The 16176-nt window shown below is 42.3% G+C and overlaps 1 protein-coding gene across 1 annotated transcript in view; it reads right to left on the bottom strand.

Moving 5' to 3' along the window:
- Positions 1 to 4323: 4323 nt before the first annotated feature.
- LOC126273383 (glutamate receptor 1-like) overlaps positions 4324 to 16176 on the bottom strand; it is a 161336-nt gene continuing 149483 nt past the window's right edge. The window contains exons 6-7 of the mRNA XM_049976936.1: positions 8827 to 9080; positions 4324 to 4624 (exon numbers count right to left, since the gene is read on the bottom strand). Coding sequence (XP_049832893.1) covers positions 4324 to 4624; positions 8827 to 9080 — 555 coding nt within the window. The remainder of the gene's footprint in view (positions 4625 to 8826; positions 9081 to 16176) is intronic.

Genomic DNA, 16176 nt, shown 5'->3' with positions numbered 1-16176 from the left:
ATGTGGATCTAACAAAACTACATTGAGAATATTAAATACTTTCATGAAATATTATCGGTGCATCAGAGAAGCTTTCATTAATTCACCGTTTATTTGCCCTTCCTGATCATCTCATGAACATACACAAATTTGTACAATGCTGTCGGTCCTATTCCTGCAGTAACGTCATCCTAAGGGTGTAGTTCGATTTCTTTCATCAATTTCATATGTCGTTTTTCTTCTTTTGATGACAAATGAATCTGAGATGGCAGCAGTTATATAAATGCTCAAGTGAGCTACTTATTGGTAGCAAAATCATCAAGATAAAAACAAAAACATACCTGTAAATCACAAAACTAAACAAATCAATTACTTATTTTATTTATTTAGCATTTGGCAATGCACATCATTTTATACCCCTTACAAATGTTTAAAGAAAGATATACATAAAAACCCAATAAAATATGCTATATAAGAAGTATAAAACATACAGATAGAGGGAAATACAATTAAATACAAACACAAAGATTATATATGGTCAATACAATTAAATACTAACATCAATGTTATGTATAAAGTCTTTATGGTGTCTGTTACCATCAGAAAATCCATGAACTTGCCAATGTATGCTCTTCTGTTGCACTCTTGGACAATGTGGTGGATGGCCTGTCTGTTAGCTCCACAGTCACATTTGGGAGTTAGTGGTTTTCCCCATCTGTAAAGAGTATCTGCGTATCTTCTGTGATTTGTGCATATTCTTTTAAGGAATGACCATATTTTACATGGCAGTTCATATCCGGGTGGTCTCTTGGTGATGCAGGGGAGGGCAGGCTAGTTTGTGTTCGTAATAGAATGCTACATGTGCACTCTGGATAGTGTCTATTTATAGATATGAACTAAATGAACTAGTGCTACCTGGCAGCCAGACAATCACAATCATATTGATCTACTGGCTGTTTAATAGCACATCGTAATCAAAATGGCACAGACAAAACCCATTGGCCATTCTCATGGCCAGCTGACAAGAAAACTTGGACCTTTCCTCAGGATTTGCCAGCTGAATATAGAACGAATAAGCAGGGCAAAGAGTGATGTCCTGCAAAAGGTTCTAAACAATAATGGCATTGATGTTGCTGCCATTCAGGAAACACATACAGAGAATGAATCAGTTTACATTGCAGGATAAACAACCAGTGTCAATCATGATGATAAAAAACAAAACAGGGAATTTTGCCGTAAAGCGCACAGTTATTTGAGGAGACCAGAGTATCCTTTGTTTAGGCATTCAACATTTCAAATGTTGGCAATGCAACTGGAGACTCAACCGGTGATTTCAAAAGATGTTACAAAATTAAATCTATTACTAAAATGGCATTGCTTAAATCCTATGAAATGGTGTCTATCCTCATATTTGAGGAAACAAACATTGCTTGTTTGTATCCACGTGTAAAATGTATTTTTGACCCCTTCTGACCACAACAGAAAAGTGTGGTTATTCTGTGATGCATTTCATTTGTTGAAATTGCTACTAAAGCACTTATTAAACCAGAGGTTTGGAAACTGGAAATAATTACCCCTGAGGGGCAAAAAGAAATTTTCTAAGGGGTAAAAAGGAAAGTGTTTGAGTGTGTCTTGGTCATGAATTATAACTTTTAACACTATGTCATAAGACTAATATTTATTAAATAAGCTAAAAAGAACCACATTTGTTTTTTAAATACTAGGATTAATGCGTGACACAATGTAGTCAAGGTTACAGCTTCCAAAGAGAATAACATATATGAATGTCATCTTCCTCACACAGTCTGCCCACCAACATATATTTCGTACTTTGTACCATGTATATACAACAGTAAAATTAAGACATATGCCATACATATCACATATTCTTAAATATATCATGAAAATGACTTCTCCGAGTTATAGGCAGTTCCCACAATGGACCAATAATTGCTTCATTATTCACTTTGCAACAGAGAAATGAACTAATTGACAGCAAAACAGAATATTATTTACACAAACTAAGTTGACACTTGTCGCGGCAGCTTATGGGAGTGACCATAAAGGCATTTCAGATTTGTGTTTGCTCCCGTGAGCCACTGCTCTGATAGTCCACTTACTACATTGCTTTAGGGCCTACATATTATTATTATTATTATTATTATTATTATTATTATTATTATTATTATTATTAGTGGCAATTGTCATATGCAGATCATTGGCTGTCCAATGTCTACCAATTTCTGCCAGTTCAGAAGTGGGGAATCCAGCAATCAAGTGATTAGAAAATAAAGATCATACATTGTAACTTGGTTGATTTTAAATGAAGTGGAAGAAGTAAGTGTTGCTAGAGAGAGGAGTGGTTCAGAGGAATCATGTTTTGGAATGAGTGTCTACTTCAGTGTGGATAGTTAGCTTTTTTCCTGAGGAGGAGTTGTAGGTAGCACTTGTGGTTTACTGAGAAATGCATTGTTGTTCTATAAAAAAATATTATTAGAAATAAGCAAAACCAACTGTCCCACTGATTAGTACGTGGTTTCACAAAGCACCTACAAAAACTAAATATTGTTTATCTTTAGTTATTTGCAAACCAAACATGTTCAAAGAAAATTAATTTTCATTCTAAATTGCAGGTGCTAATGTTGATGATGGTGCAGGGTCTTGGAGCATTAGCTGATACGCTAAGGAACAAAAACGTGCAACACCAGGAAGGAGTTGTGTGACATAAACGAAAGTTGAGAGGCATGTTTTCACATCTGATATATGGTGTGTACTCAAATTTTGTGCCACTACACACTGTAAAAATCATGAGCATGAGTTATTTTTGAGATTTGACATGGTGAGTTGATGCTGGTCAAGAATGCCTCTAAGGCGATTAAGAGGCCATTATCAACACCTCACTGAGTTTGAACAAGGTCGTATAATAGGGCTACATGAACAAGTCATGTAATATGGCTACGAGAAGCTGGATGTTCTTTCTGCAATATTGAAGAAAGATTTAGCAGGAATATAGCCTCTGTACGTGATAGCTGGCAACAATAATCACGAGAAGGTATGGTCGCAAGAAAGCCGGGACCCAGATGGCCTTGTAGCACTACCAAGAAGGAAGCCCATTGTGTTAGGCATATGGCCCCATTGCATTGTACTGCTTCTTCAACAGCAATCTGAACAGTAGTGGGCACCACAGCGACACATCGAACTTTTACAAATCAGTTGCTTCAAGGACAGTCCAAGGCAGATGCCCTGTATCGTGCATTCCATTGATCCCAAACCGCAATGACTTGTGGCTTCAGTGGTATCAAGTGAGAGCTCATTAGAGGACAGGTTGGAGGTCTGTTATGTTTTCTGATGAAAGCTGATTGAGGCTCAGTGCCAGTGATGACTGTGTGATGTTTATGAGGCCAGGTGAGTGCCTGCAACCAACTTGTCTGTGTGCTAGACTCACTGGAGCTATGGTCTGGAGTATGATTTTGAATGATACTGGGAGCCCTCTCTTGATTATCTCATGCATCCTGACTGCAGATTTGTATGTCATTCTGATAATTCGACTTGTTGTGCTGCCATTCATGAACATCATTCCAGGGGGTGTTTTCCAGTAGATTAACACTCACCTGCATACTGCTGTTGTATCCCAACGTGCTCTACAGAGTGTCAACAAGTTGTCTTGACCTGTTTGATCACCAGATCTGTCTCCAATCAAGCACATATGGGACACCATTGTATGACAACTCCAGTGTCATCCTCAAGCAGCATTAACCGTTTCTGTATGGACTGATCAAATGCAACAGGCAAACAACTCCATCCCACAAACTAACAGCTAACAGCTGCACAACACAATGCATGCACATTTGCATGCTTGCATTCAACATTCTGGCAGTTACTCTGCTTATTAATGTAGCAGCATTACACATTTGGAATGACTTATCTCACAATTACATTAACCTGTGATCTTGCAATGTTAATCACTGAAATACATTAGCTAGAAAAATGTATTCCTGAAATTTTATTATTCTACATTAATTTTTTTGGTGTTGTGATTTTTTCCCTGTAAGTGTATTTGCTTGTGCTTAGGGTTGATGTTATCAGAAAAGTTGAGAAACACTGTATTAGATGGACACCTGCAGCCTGATGGTGCAATAATGTCAAAGAAGGTGATACAAAATCTGCTTGCCCACCATCAGAAAACTGATCTCTCAATTGCGTACCCTGTTTCGAAAACACACCTGAATGTTACTGAGTGTGCACATAAAATAGGGAGCATGGATGTACAACTATTTTTATGCCTTGCTGAACGAGATGTAAAATACATATTGAAAAAATTAACATGAAGGTAATTGTATTATATTAGTACACAGCAGCAGGAGGCATGGGGTGGAGAGAAGAGTGACTGCTACAACCGGAGTCACTAGCTTTGCATCCACTCGTGGCACAGACTACTTCTGCACCCCTCCTACAGCAGGCATTCTCTAGCAGCAGCAGGCATAGGGCTATCACTCCAGCAGCTACGAGGACCACAAGTGCTGGGACGACTTGCCTCACAGCTACCATAGGCGTGGAATGCTGATGGTGGTGCTGTGTGTTGCCCGCTTTCCACAAGTTCCACAGCAGATGATCCAGCACCCCTTCATTCCTCAAGCGCAGCAGGCTGTAAACAGTGATAACTGTGACACTCAACAAGGCTTCTGTTAGTACTTCATATGCTGGCTGCTTCATTACACTGGCTTATGAATAGACAATGGAGTCAAATGATAACAGAGGGAAACACTTAAATGTGAAACAAAATAATGAGGAGCAAAAAGCCTGCAGTTTCATCAGAGACTTCTGTTGCAACACACAGCAATCAATTAATTTTTTGGGCCAACTATAGTGGACAAATGTCTGCTTTTAAACATGATGATAGATTAAAACTGTGTTTCAGACTGGGAAGGACTTGCCTGTCATGGTCAGTGCTCTTTCCAATTGACCTATCCCAAAAGATATACTTTCTGTTCGAGTGGATATGTGACTATTTATTCTCGTGCTCACAAAACCAATCCTTGACCATGCGAGCTGTGTTAACAGAAGCCCTTTCATCTTGGAACATAGCATCACAACTGGGGAACAAACATTGTATACGGGATGGACTTGATCAGCTAAAATGATCACTCCTCGCAGGATTCAGATGGAAGGAAGTACTTGCACCATGCAGTGGTCCACTGGAAAGGCAGAGGGATGTCCATGCTGAAAGGAGGTGATGGAACTAAAACTCTACTTCCGGCAAGTAGGACTACTTAAGGTGTATTCAGTGTACAATAACACAATAGCAGTTGAGAACTGCTCTGAGCAAGGGAAGCTCATGGGGGCCAGACGCTTAGAATTAAGAGGTAATAGGTTGTTGATAAACGGAACTATGTGTGATATTATTGGGCCAACGTTCCATTTACCGACTGCAGTGATGGGAGTTCTTCAGTTAAATATAACAGAACTCCAGCTGCATTGGCCAGATGATGCCTTGGAGATGTTGCCTAACCAAAACATTAGCTTCTTAAATGATACCTGGGATTGAAGACTAGTCCATTCAATAAGTCAGACGATAGCTGCACAGGGGAGACAGATCACTGTTAATGCAGTGCATGGAGCAGAAATGGAATGGTAGACAACTAGCAGCTGTGACCTTGAGTGTAACAACTCCTAATGCTGTGGTGACTCTGATTTAGCTCCGCATAGCTTTTGTTTATCTGCGACAGTGAGCCATAAAGAAATCTCATTTCATGAATGATCCAGATTCTAGTGGATTGGATCCCGAAAGCAGGAGAGGAAGAGGGTAGGAGGTAGTCATAAAATTTTAAGATAATGAATACACAGTATCTGAAGTTGACAGTTCAGTAGAAAGGTGGAAGTGGTCATGGTGGGGAATCGGTACTAAGGAAGACTCGAGGGGACAGGTCTCCAGCAGGAGGTAATATAGTGTTAGCATCTACACACATAAAAAAAAAAAAAGTTTTGCATCACCTCGGTTCCGAGAGTTCTGGAACCTGTACAGAAAATCGGACTAGAGATCAGCATAAACATTGTTTCAGCCCTTTTTATTGGTCATGAAACCCACACATTGCATGTTGTACCACCATACAGGGAGGCCTCCAGATTGCTGTACCTCTAATACCCAGTAGCACGTCCTCTTGCATTGATGCAAGCCTGTATTCGTCGTGGCATACCATCCTAAAGTTCATCAGGGCATTGTTGGTCCAGATTGACCACTTCTCAATGGCGATTCAGTGTAGATCCCTCAGAGTGGTTGGTGGCTCACGTCGTCCATAAACAGCCCTTTTCAACCTAAATAGTTCAGATGGCTCCAAGCACTATGAGACTTAACATCTGGCTTAGGACTACTTAAACCTAACTAACCTAAGGACACCACACACATCCATGCCCAAGTCAGGATTCGAACCTGTGACTGTACCAGCAGTGCAGTCACAGACTGAAGCGCCTAGAACCGCTCGGCCACAAAAGCTGGCTTTTCAATCTATCCCAGGGATGTTTGATAGCATTCATGTCTGGAGAACATGCTGGCCACTCTTGTTGAGCGATGTCATTATCCTGAAGAAAGTCATTCACAAGATGTGCATGATGGGAGCGCGAATTATGGTGCATGAAGATGAATGACTCACCAATACACTGCTGATATGGTCGCACTATCAGCCAGAGGACAGTATTAACATATCAATCATCTGTTACGCCCCCTTCCATGACCACCAGTGGCATATGTTGGCCCCACATGATGGCACCCCATAACAGCAGGGAACCTCCACCTTGCTGCACTCGCTGGACATTGTGTCTAAGGCGTTCAGCCTGACTGGGTTGCCTCCAAACATGTCTCTGACAGTTGTCTGGTTGATGCCATATGTGACACTCATTGGTGAAGAGAACATGATGCCAATCCTGAGCGGTTCATTTGACATGTTGTTGGGCCCCGAGATGCCTGGACACTTCCCATGTTGAGAGCCCTTCCCGCACAAAGGAACAATGTGGACACAATCGATCTGCAGTATTGACCATCTAGGCATGGATGAACTACAGACAACACGAGCTGTTTACCTCCTTCCAGGTGGCATGACTGGAACTGATTGGCTGTCGGACGCCCTCCGTCTAATAGGCAGTGCTCATGCATGGTTGTTTACTTCTTTGGGCAAGTTTAGTGACATCTCTGAACAGTCAAAGGGACTGTGTCTTTGATACAATATTCACTGTCAACGTTCATCTTCAGGAGTTCTGCGAACTGGAGTGATATGTGTAGTTTTAGTAGAACCTGGAATAATTTATGAGGAGCCACAGTGTAGTACGTGTAGTACAGCATCGAACTAGCACTGGTCAGTAAGTGCAGTGCATCAACATGTGGGATAGAATAACATCTACGCAAAAGGGCTGTGAGACAGATTAGTCGTACTCAGCTGAAAAATGCACTGTGCAGTGCCAATAGCTGTAGTAGGCAGGATGACGTCATCACACCAGCGCAGGGCTTGTTGTGCCCTACGTGACTGGATGCAGAGTTTTAGTGTAACAAATGCGCATCAGAACCATATTAACAGTAGTGAATTTTGAGGTAGAGGCATTTGAAGCTCAGCAGCACCAACACAACACCAGCTGCACTCTGGACGTCTGTAGCCTTGGGTTTTGGACAAGGTCGGGCTAGCTGCTGCCATTACTGAGCAGCATGAACACAACACCAGCTGCACTCTGGACGTCTGTAGCCTTGGGTTTTGGATAAGGTCGGGCTAGCTGCTGCTATTACTGAGCCTCCTCATGGGGCTTAATGCCACAACGCTGCTGTCCTGCCATCTGCACATTCCGTTGTCTGGCTCCTGCCACAAGTCCTGTGCACAGCAGTCCTTATTTGACTGTGGGGTAGACATTGCCGTGTATGAGTCACTGAAGTGCGGGTACCCGGCTCTGCAGGATGCTGTCGCATGGGGGGCCGTTGCTGCCGAGGCCATGGCCCACACTCGGCCATTGGCTATCACTCTGCCAACGTCAGCGCTGTGGGACTCTGACGTTGCTTCTTCTCGCTGGGGTGGAAACCGATGCCTGTGAGGCTTCACCAGCCTGGATCACTGAAATGGCGTGTGCCTGCCTTACATGTACCGTGTATCTAAAGTTAATAAAATATTGTTTCTTGGTTATCAGAGTGTCTACTGGGACCCACGTGCCCGCAACCATGCTACTCTCCTCACTGCTTGCTGCCGGTACTCATCAGTACATTGCTACGGCTGAAAACTAAATGATCCAAACACAGATGTTGAAAATAAACTAAAACAGTATCTTCACAATGTTCACACAAATACTTCAGTGTTAAGTAATCATACTGGCAATTCAAATAACGTCTTTGTGTATCTTAGAGATTAGCGTATTGTGTCCACAAAGCCAGTACTGTGAATGAGCGTCTAAGTCTGTAAAAGTTTGACACGTCTGATAACATTTACCCATACTTTTAATGGACTTGTTACTTTAAGGTATACGTTATGCAATAATCTTGTTACAAAAATGCCAATGCCTTTTTACCTTTTAGTGTACATTACAAAGAAAATTCGATTCAGGTACAGTTCTCCACACTGTATACATTATGTACTTATGTTTACAACAGTTCTTTCCGAGCAAGTATTAGTGTAGCGATTTCTCCCCTGTTTCAGTCTTAGCAACACAAAATGAGTTACACTATAGATCTTTCCTGCATGTTTTTGGATCTAAAAATATAGTTTCAAACAGAAGGAACTGAGCAAAGCCGTTGCGCACAATACCATTTCCATGGGGCAGAATAATCAAGAATAAATGATTGGTTGTTGTAATTACTGCATCACGGGTGTATGTACTTACTGGTAATTAATGGCTTCCCGGTAAGGACTTTTCTTTGGGAACGCGAAAGCTTCCTGCAGTCCGTTGGACTCGTGCACACATGTGACTGAGCATCGCATGTAGCTAGTGCTGTGGATGAACCTCGTCTTGGATACCATCACGGCGTACTTCCGTGAGCTGCAGAGCATCTCAAACAGGTCTTCTGATGTACGAGGCATATCTTTGCCCTCGATGTACTTCTTGTAAATCATCCTGTCGGCTGGACTATTTGAATCCTGAAAATCAGCAAGTAAAAGGTCATTTTGCTACATTATTGTAATGTGATTATTGTAGTGTTTCCAACGTACAATTTTCATTTTTATTTGATTTTTTGCCTAGGAAAAACTAATTTACTAACAAAGTGATCGCAAAAAGGTCATGTTTTTTACCGACTGAGGTACAGAACTGTAAAAAGCGACGGTATCCCCACGCTTTTCTTTAACTTCTGTTTTGCAGTACGCGCATATAGCTACTCATTGCTTGACAAGTGGTGGATTTCCTTATGTTAAAACAATATGCGACCTTGACGGCAGTCACTGTTCACGTCAGTTCTAATCGTTGTTTCGCATTGGTTGCTCGAGCCCTCGACATAAACGCAGGCGGACAATGTAGGAGTGGAACAGAGGGACGGTTGCACACCGTACCGGTTGTCACAGTACGATGGCGCAACTATTTCCACTGTTTAAGCAAAAGGGTGGCGACACCTACAACGTGCCGACATGAGGAAAGTTTCCTACCTATTTCTCATACACACACAGCAGCTAACTGGCGTTGCCTGGTGAAACGTTGTTGTGATGCCTCGTGTAAGGAGGAGAAATTTGTACCATCACGTTTACGACTTTGATGAAGGTCGAATTGCAGCCTATCGCACTTGCGGTTTATCGTATCGCGACATTGTTGCTCGCGTTGGTCGAGATCCAATGACTGTTGGCAGAATATGGAATCAGTGGGTTCAGGAGGGCAATATGGAACGCCGTGCTGGATCCCAAGGGCCTTGTATCACTAGAAGTCGAGATGACAGGCATCTTATCCGCATGGCTGTAACGGATCGTGCAGCCACGTCTCGAACCCTGAGTCAACAGATGGGAACAGTTGGACGACGTTTGCAGCAGCATGGACTATCAGCTCGGAGACCATGGCTCGGGTTAACCTTGACGCTGCATCACAGATAGGATCGCCTGCGAAGATGTACTCAACGACGAACCTGGGTGTAAGAATGGCAAAACGTAATTTTTTCGGATGAATCCAGGTTCTGTTTACAGCATCACGATGGTCACATCCGTGTTTGGCGACATCGCGGTGAACGCCCATTGGAAGCGTCTATTCATCATCACCATACTGGCAAATCACTCGGCGTTATGATATGGGATGCCACTGGTTACTCGTCTCGGTCACCTCTTGTTAGCATTGATAGCTCTTTGAACAGTGGATGTTACATTTCAGATGTGTTACGACCCGTGGCTCTACCTTCATTCGATCGCTGTGAAACCCTACATTTCAGCAGGATAATGCACGACCGCATGTTGCAGGTCCTGTACGGGGCCTTTCTGGATGCAGAAAATGTTCGACTGCTGCCCTAGCCAGCACATTCTCCAGATCTCTCATCAATTGAAAACGTCTGGTCAATGGTGGCCGAGCAACTGGCTCGTCAGAATACGCCAGTCACTACTCTTGATGAACTATGGTATCATGTTGAAGCTGTATGGACATCTGTACTTGTACACGCCATCCAAGCTCTGTTTGACTCAATGCCCAGGCGTATCAAGGTCGTTGGTATGGCCAGAGATGGTTGTTCTGGGTGCTGATTTCTCAGGATCTGTGCACCCAAATTGCGTGAAAATGTAATCGCATGTCAGTTCTATTAAAATATATTTGCCCAATGAATACCTGTTTATCATCTGCATTTCTTCTTGGTGTAGCAGTTTTAATGGCCAGTAGTGTACTAGGGCCACCAAAGCAATGATGTTCGACAATGTTCCTGGGCGCATTACACATTCCCACCTCTCTTCATATGAAGGTACATCATGCATTGTCCAATATGATCGTTTTGGTAGTTCAGGTGTTGTGGTGTAGTGAGATATAATGTTGCATGGATTTGCTGACCTCCAAATCTTTTGCGCTCGGCACACTCACCAGCAATGGTGGTCCGTTATCATGTGCTAATGTGCTACAGCACACTGTAGATATCACCCAAAAATTACGTCATTTCTCTTCAAATGCGAGGATTTACGCAAATAAAACGGACGAAAATATATTTTGTAGCGCCCTCTCTAGGATTACTAGAAATCAGTGTTGGACGCTGAAATGATAGTCAGCCGAACTAAGATCAATTCTGAGCAGGGACACAACTGTTTGTTTTCGATTGTAGATACTCTGATGTGACGTCATCCCTTCCAGCATTATGCGTTCTACGTTGCTTACAGCTTCAAGTCAATATTTTTCTTTGAAAATATGTGTAACGTACAATGCAAGCATAGAGTGTGAAGGATTTTTGAGGAGCAGTTACCGTAACGGTGCTGTGACGGAGGGGTCAAGCTCACTGACTGGCAATTCGATGACTCAGGTTCGATACCTGCTCTTATTTTTTGCTCCATTTTATTTTATTCAGAATAATGTTAAACTACTAAATATAAAATTTAGATATATTTAAACAGTTCAATTTACGAGAGTGTGTCAAATGAAAACCTTAAATTTGTAATAACAAATCGAAATTTCGCGCCGTTATCGTGTAAGTTGGTAAGCGTGCTACAAACAGCGTGCAGAATGGCTTTTAGGTGACAGCATAGTGCAGATGCGCACATACCATCGCAGGATCAGTATAAAGATGTCCACCCCACTTGCTACTTGCACCAGGGAAGAACAGCGTTCTGTTATTCGGTTTTTCCGTAGTGAAGGTGTGAAACCTATTGAAATTCATAGCAGCAAGTCTATGAATGGAGTAGGATGTTTCAAATGGTGTGACTTCAGTGGAAGATGCTCCTCTTCCAGGTCAGGCACAAAGAGTTGTGACTCCACAGAACATTGCATCAGTTGAAGCCATAGTGAAGGAAAACCGCCGAGTGACACTCAATGACATTGCAGCATGTTTACAGACTTGTCATGGGTCAGCACACCACATTGTTCTTCATGTGCTCCAGCTTCACAAAGTGTCTGCAAGATGGGTGCCATGGCAGCTGACTCCTGAAATGAGAAAACGACGTGTTGATGCTTGTGAAGAACTTCTTCAGCGCTTTGAACGAGAAGGTGATGGCTTCCTTGCAAGAATCGTTACTGGGGACGAAACCTGGGTTCAGTTCCACCAACTGGAAACGAAGAGAGCGAGCAAGGAAAAGTCCATTCCTCATCACCAAAACCAAAGGAGTTTCGAACAGAACCAACAGCACGGAAGGTTATGCTGACTCACTTTTGAGACGAGAAAGACGTCATTTTGGAGCATTACATGCCTAGAGGGACCACTGTCACCAGTGCATCATACACAGATCTCCTAAAAAATCATCTGCGGCCTGCAATCAAATCAAAGCGACGTGGATTGCTGCCTGCAGGTGTCCTTTTGCAACATGACAATGCAAGGCCCCACACTGCCCACACGACAGTTGTAACAGTCACTGACCTACATTTTGAGAGTCTTCCTCATCCACCATATTCACCAGACCTTGCTCTAAGTGATTTCCATCTGTTTGGACCACTCAAAGACGCAATGGGAGGAAAGAAGTTCCGTTCTGATGAAGAGGTACGCCACACGGTGCATGAGTGGTTGTGCAGACTACCAAAAGAATGTTGTTCTAAAGGAATTTATGCACTTCGTAAGTGCTGGAGGACTTGCATTGAGCGTGGGGGAGATTATGTTGAAAAGTGATACAGCTTTGTACCACTTCTGCACAATAAATAACATTAAAAAAATTTAATGTTTTTGTTTGACTCATCCTCGTATATAGGTGAAATTAATATTTTCAGTTTAGTTGCGATTATTATCCTTGTATGTCAAATGGCTGTAGGGCACCACATTGCAGCCCACTAGCAAAATTTTGCTGGAGGCATCGCTGCTCACCAGTCAACAGTGTTGGCTGGCTCTGAGCACTATATGACTTAACACCTGAGTTCATCAGTCCCCTAGAACTTAGAACTATTTAAGCCTAACTAACCTTAGGACGTCACACACATCCATGCCCGAAGCAGGATTCGAACCTGCGACCGTAGCGGTCGTGCGGTTCCAGACAGTAGCGTCTAGAGCCGTTCGGCCGCCCTGGCCGGCGTCAACAGTGTTGTGATGCTGTACTCACTCCCCATTGTTTCAGCGGTGCATTTGTCTCTGACTTCATTATTATAGATGAAAATACACGATCGCTTTGAAAAGCACAGGTGGAGGTGCTCTTGTAACAAGACGATAATTGGCGAATGGACTGTCCTGCCTATTCCCTCGACTTAAAAACCGTAGAGCACATGTGGAATGCGTTATGCGGACGTATTGCACGATGTCCACATGGAACAAAGACTAGCCAGCTGTTGTCAAACACCCTGGTCGAAGAACAGAATGCATTTCTACAAGAAATGTTTACCAGCCTTGTGGCCAGCATGGGAGCAACTTGCAGAGCGTGCGTTGCCTTCTGAGGTGATCGCACACCCTATTAAAAACCTCCCACCTTTTCTACTGTCCAGCAAACCATAACGAATTGTGGTTCATATGTCTGACGAGGGTGGTGCAGGAAAAATACCCAGGTATAAATTACTATGAAGTTTATTTTAGGGCACACAAACAATCTTCTCCAGCAGGACATAATTTTGAACACAGTAATTAAAAACAAATCACTTCTTGAATACTGAAAGAACAATAACGATATCAGGAAGCTGAAAGCCTGATAACGTAACAATAAATTGAAAGTTTTAAAACCCAACGTCCATGCACTAGGCACGCCACAACCAAAGTCCAGAAGGACATGCAAAAGTTAAAGTCCTGAAATGATGAGCCAAAGTTAAAAGTCCCAAAGGCACACTCAAAGGTTTAGGTCAGAAGTATTGCTGACGAGAAACAAAGACAAATATTATAAAATGCACCTGCTGGTCACAGTGTTGGAGGGCACGGTTTGTGTGGATCCACAGCTGCCAGCTCCTGGAGGCGAAGGTCGATGTTGACTGTGGCGTTGTAGTGGCAGCCGCAGAGTGAAATTCTGATTGTGAGAATGCTTTCGCAATTGGCACCAGGCCCGGGAAACTCACTTGGAGCAAACTGCTCGAGCATAACCCAGGAGCCGTCCGCAATATTTCCTGAGCACCAGGAAACTGCAGGTACTACTTCTGGTCACAACGCTTGTAGAGGAGAAAAGGTCTGTGCGACCAGTGACCTCTGGCGGTGCACAGTGAGTCAGAATCCCAAAAACCTGGTCAAAATATAAGGAGTTGTTGAATTTGTACCAAACTTAGTACGCAAGGGCTAACTAAGTTTCTGATTAATAATACATTATGAAAAATTGAAAAACAAAATGGCGGATCCAAGATGTCGGGTTCTATGTAAACTACTGTCATTTTATTCATATAAAAGTAATTTTTACGGAATTATCGTGGTTGCTGATGAAGACTGAGCTCAAAAATAAAAACAATGGTGGATCCAAGATGGCCATCAAAAATTGATAAGTCTTTTTATTTATATTTATTTACATAAAAGTCAGTATTTAGGAGTTGTAGTTCATGGCTAAATGTACAAACCAAAAAAGTGGAAAGCTCGAAGAAAGGATCAAATAGAGGATAGAAGATAGTGTAAAATATTACAAAAATTATTTCATTTCAATTAAAATTATATATTTTGTAAATTTTTTAATAATTAAATTGCAAGTTTTCGTTTTCTTATTCTTTTTTACCTTCATCATCTTCCTTTTCTGCTTCAGCTGAACAATCATCATCTGTTTCCTCATCATCTGAATTTGAATCTTCACAATCTTTCGCCACAGGAACTAAGAGGGCAACGGCTTCTGGCGACAAACTCTTCAATTTCTTTGGCGAAGATTTGCGTAAGGAAGAAATGTAGGGGTCTGTCGTTGCCAACAATCTCCTGAACACGTCTTCCAGTCTTAGCTCTTGAAAACTTTCAAGAAAAACTCAGGTGATATTGTTTTATCAACTTATCCGTTGATTCCCGAGCATCCTCCGACTGTTGACCGATGGTTAAAATGGCCGAAGAAATGTCTGGACCATGGATCAACGATCTATGGACTGCTGCTGACATGTCGGGGCAGGGGTATTCTTTGTCGTAGTTTCTGGCAGTTGCTAAAGTGTATGCTAGAAACTTTTGAACGTCGATATGACGTCCGCTCGAAATCGTCTGCAAAATTGTATGAAAATGGTGGATTAGTTCTTCTGAAACTCCAATTATCAGCGCTGATGTTGGAGTGTTTTCAAAAAAATAACGTCGAGCGGTGTTTCCGTCGTTTGTACTGCCAGACAGCATTCAGAACATCGAATCCAGGTGTGAAGAGTTGACAGTCCATAATACAGATAATAGGCGGTAACTTGTCTTTTGAAAACATCGTCAATGTTATTAAATTGGGGGACGTGGCCTGGCAGAGATAACACCGTTGTGCAGATTTTATGTTGGTCATAGCATTGCACACTTTACCATCTACCATGGTCATGCTTAAATTGTATTTAATGAAAATATCTTTCCCATGAATGACTGTTTCGAATGGCTGGAGTTGTGCCGATCTGTTTGTCGTAATACGCTTTCTCATTTAAAGACGTTTGCCCTGTTTTCTTCATAAATTCTAACTTGAGTGGTCTGCAAAAGAGGGCTGAAGACGGCTTCGGTTTAATCCATAAGATCTTTTGTTCCTTCGTTTCTTCATTTACACCTGCAAGTTTCAGTGGAACAAGCGAAGTGAAAAATAAACTTGCATCTGAAAACTTCATTTTATACATGCTTTGCCCGGAAAATCCGTCGAAGCCTGACTTACAAATAAAAGCTATATTAGACATTTCTGAATCACTCATATGTACAATATCGCCTCATTTCAGCAGTAGAACACGTCGAACGGCGTGGTCTAACAAAGCTTGCAAACGTACCTCAGCTTTTGATTCGTTAAAAGTGAGGGATTCGTTTGGAGGGCTGCAAGATTGTTTTGCTGTTAAAACAGCTGAGTACGGTGGATAAAGTGTGTTTAAGCCTTTTCCTTTAGCTCCGTTTCTCAAATGGTGGTAAGATTTTTTTGACATTTCAAGTCTAAAAGAAGTGTTAGACCTACAAGTATGGCGATGATGTTGACACTCTTCACCTTGGATGGACTTGAGAGTGTGACGTCTTTACAATCTTCGCAGCGTCTGGGTGCCCCGAAGAGTGAAGACTCA

Source organism: Schistocerca gregaria, chromosome 5 (genome assembly GCF_023897955.1).
Source record: "Schistocerca gregaria isolate iqSchGreg1 chromosome 5, iqSchGreg1.2, whole genome shotgun sequence".
Lineage (NCBI taxonomy): Eukaryota > Metazoa > Arthropoda > Insecta > Orthoptera > Acrididae > Schistocerca > Schistocerca gregaria.
The sequence above is the reverse complement of the archived record's forward strand: the minus strand, read 5'-3'. Positions and strand labels throughout refer to the sequence as shown.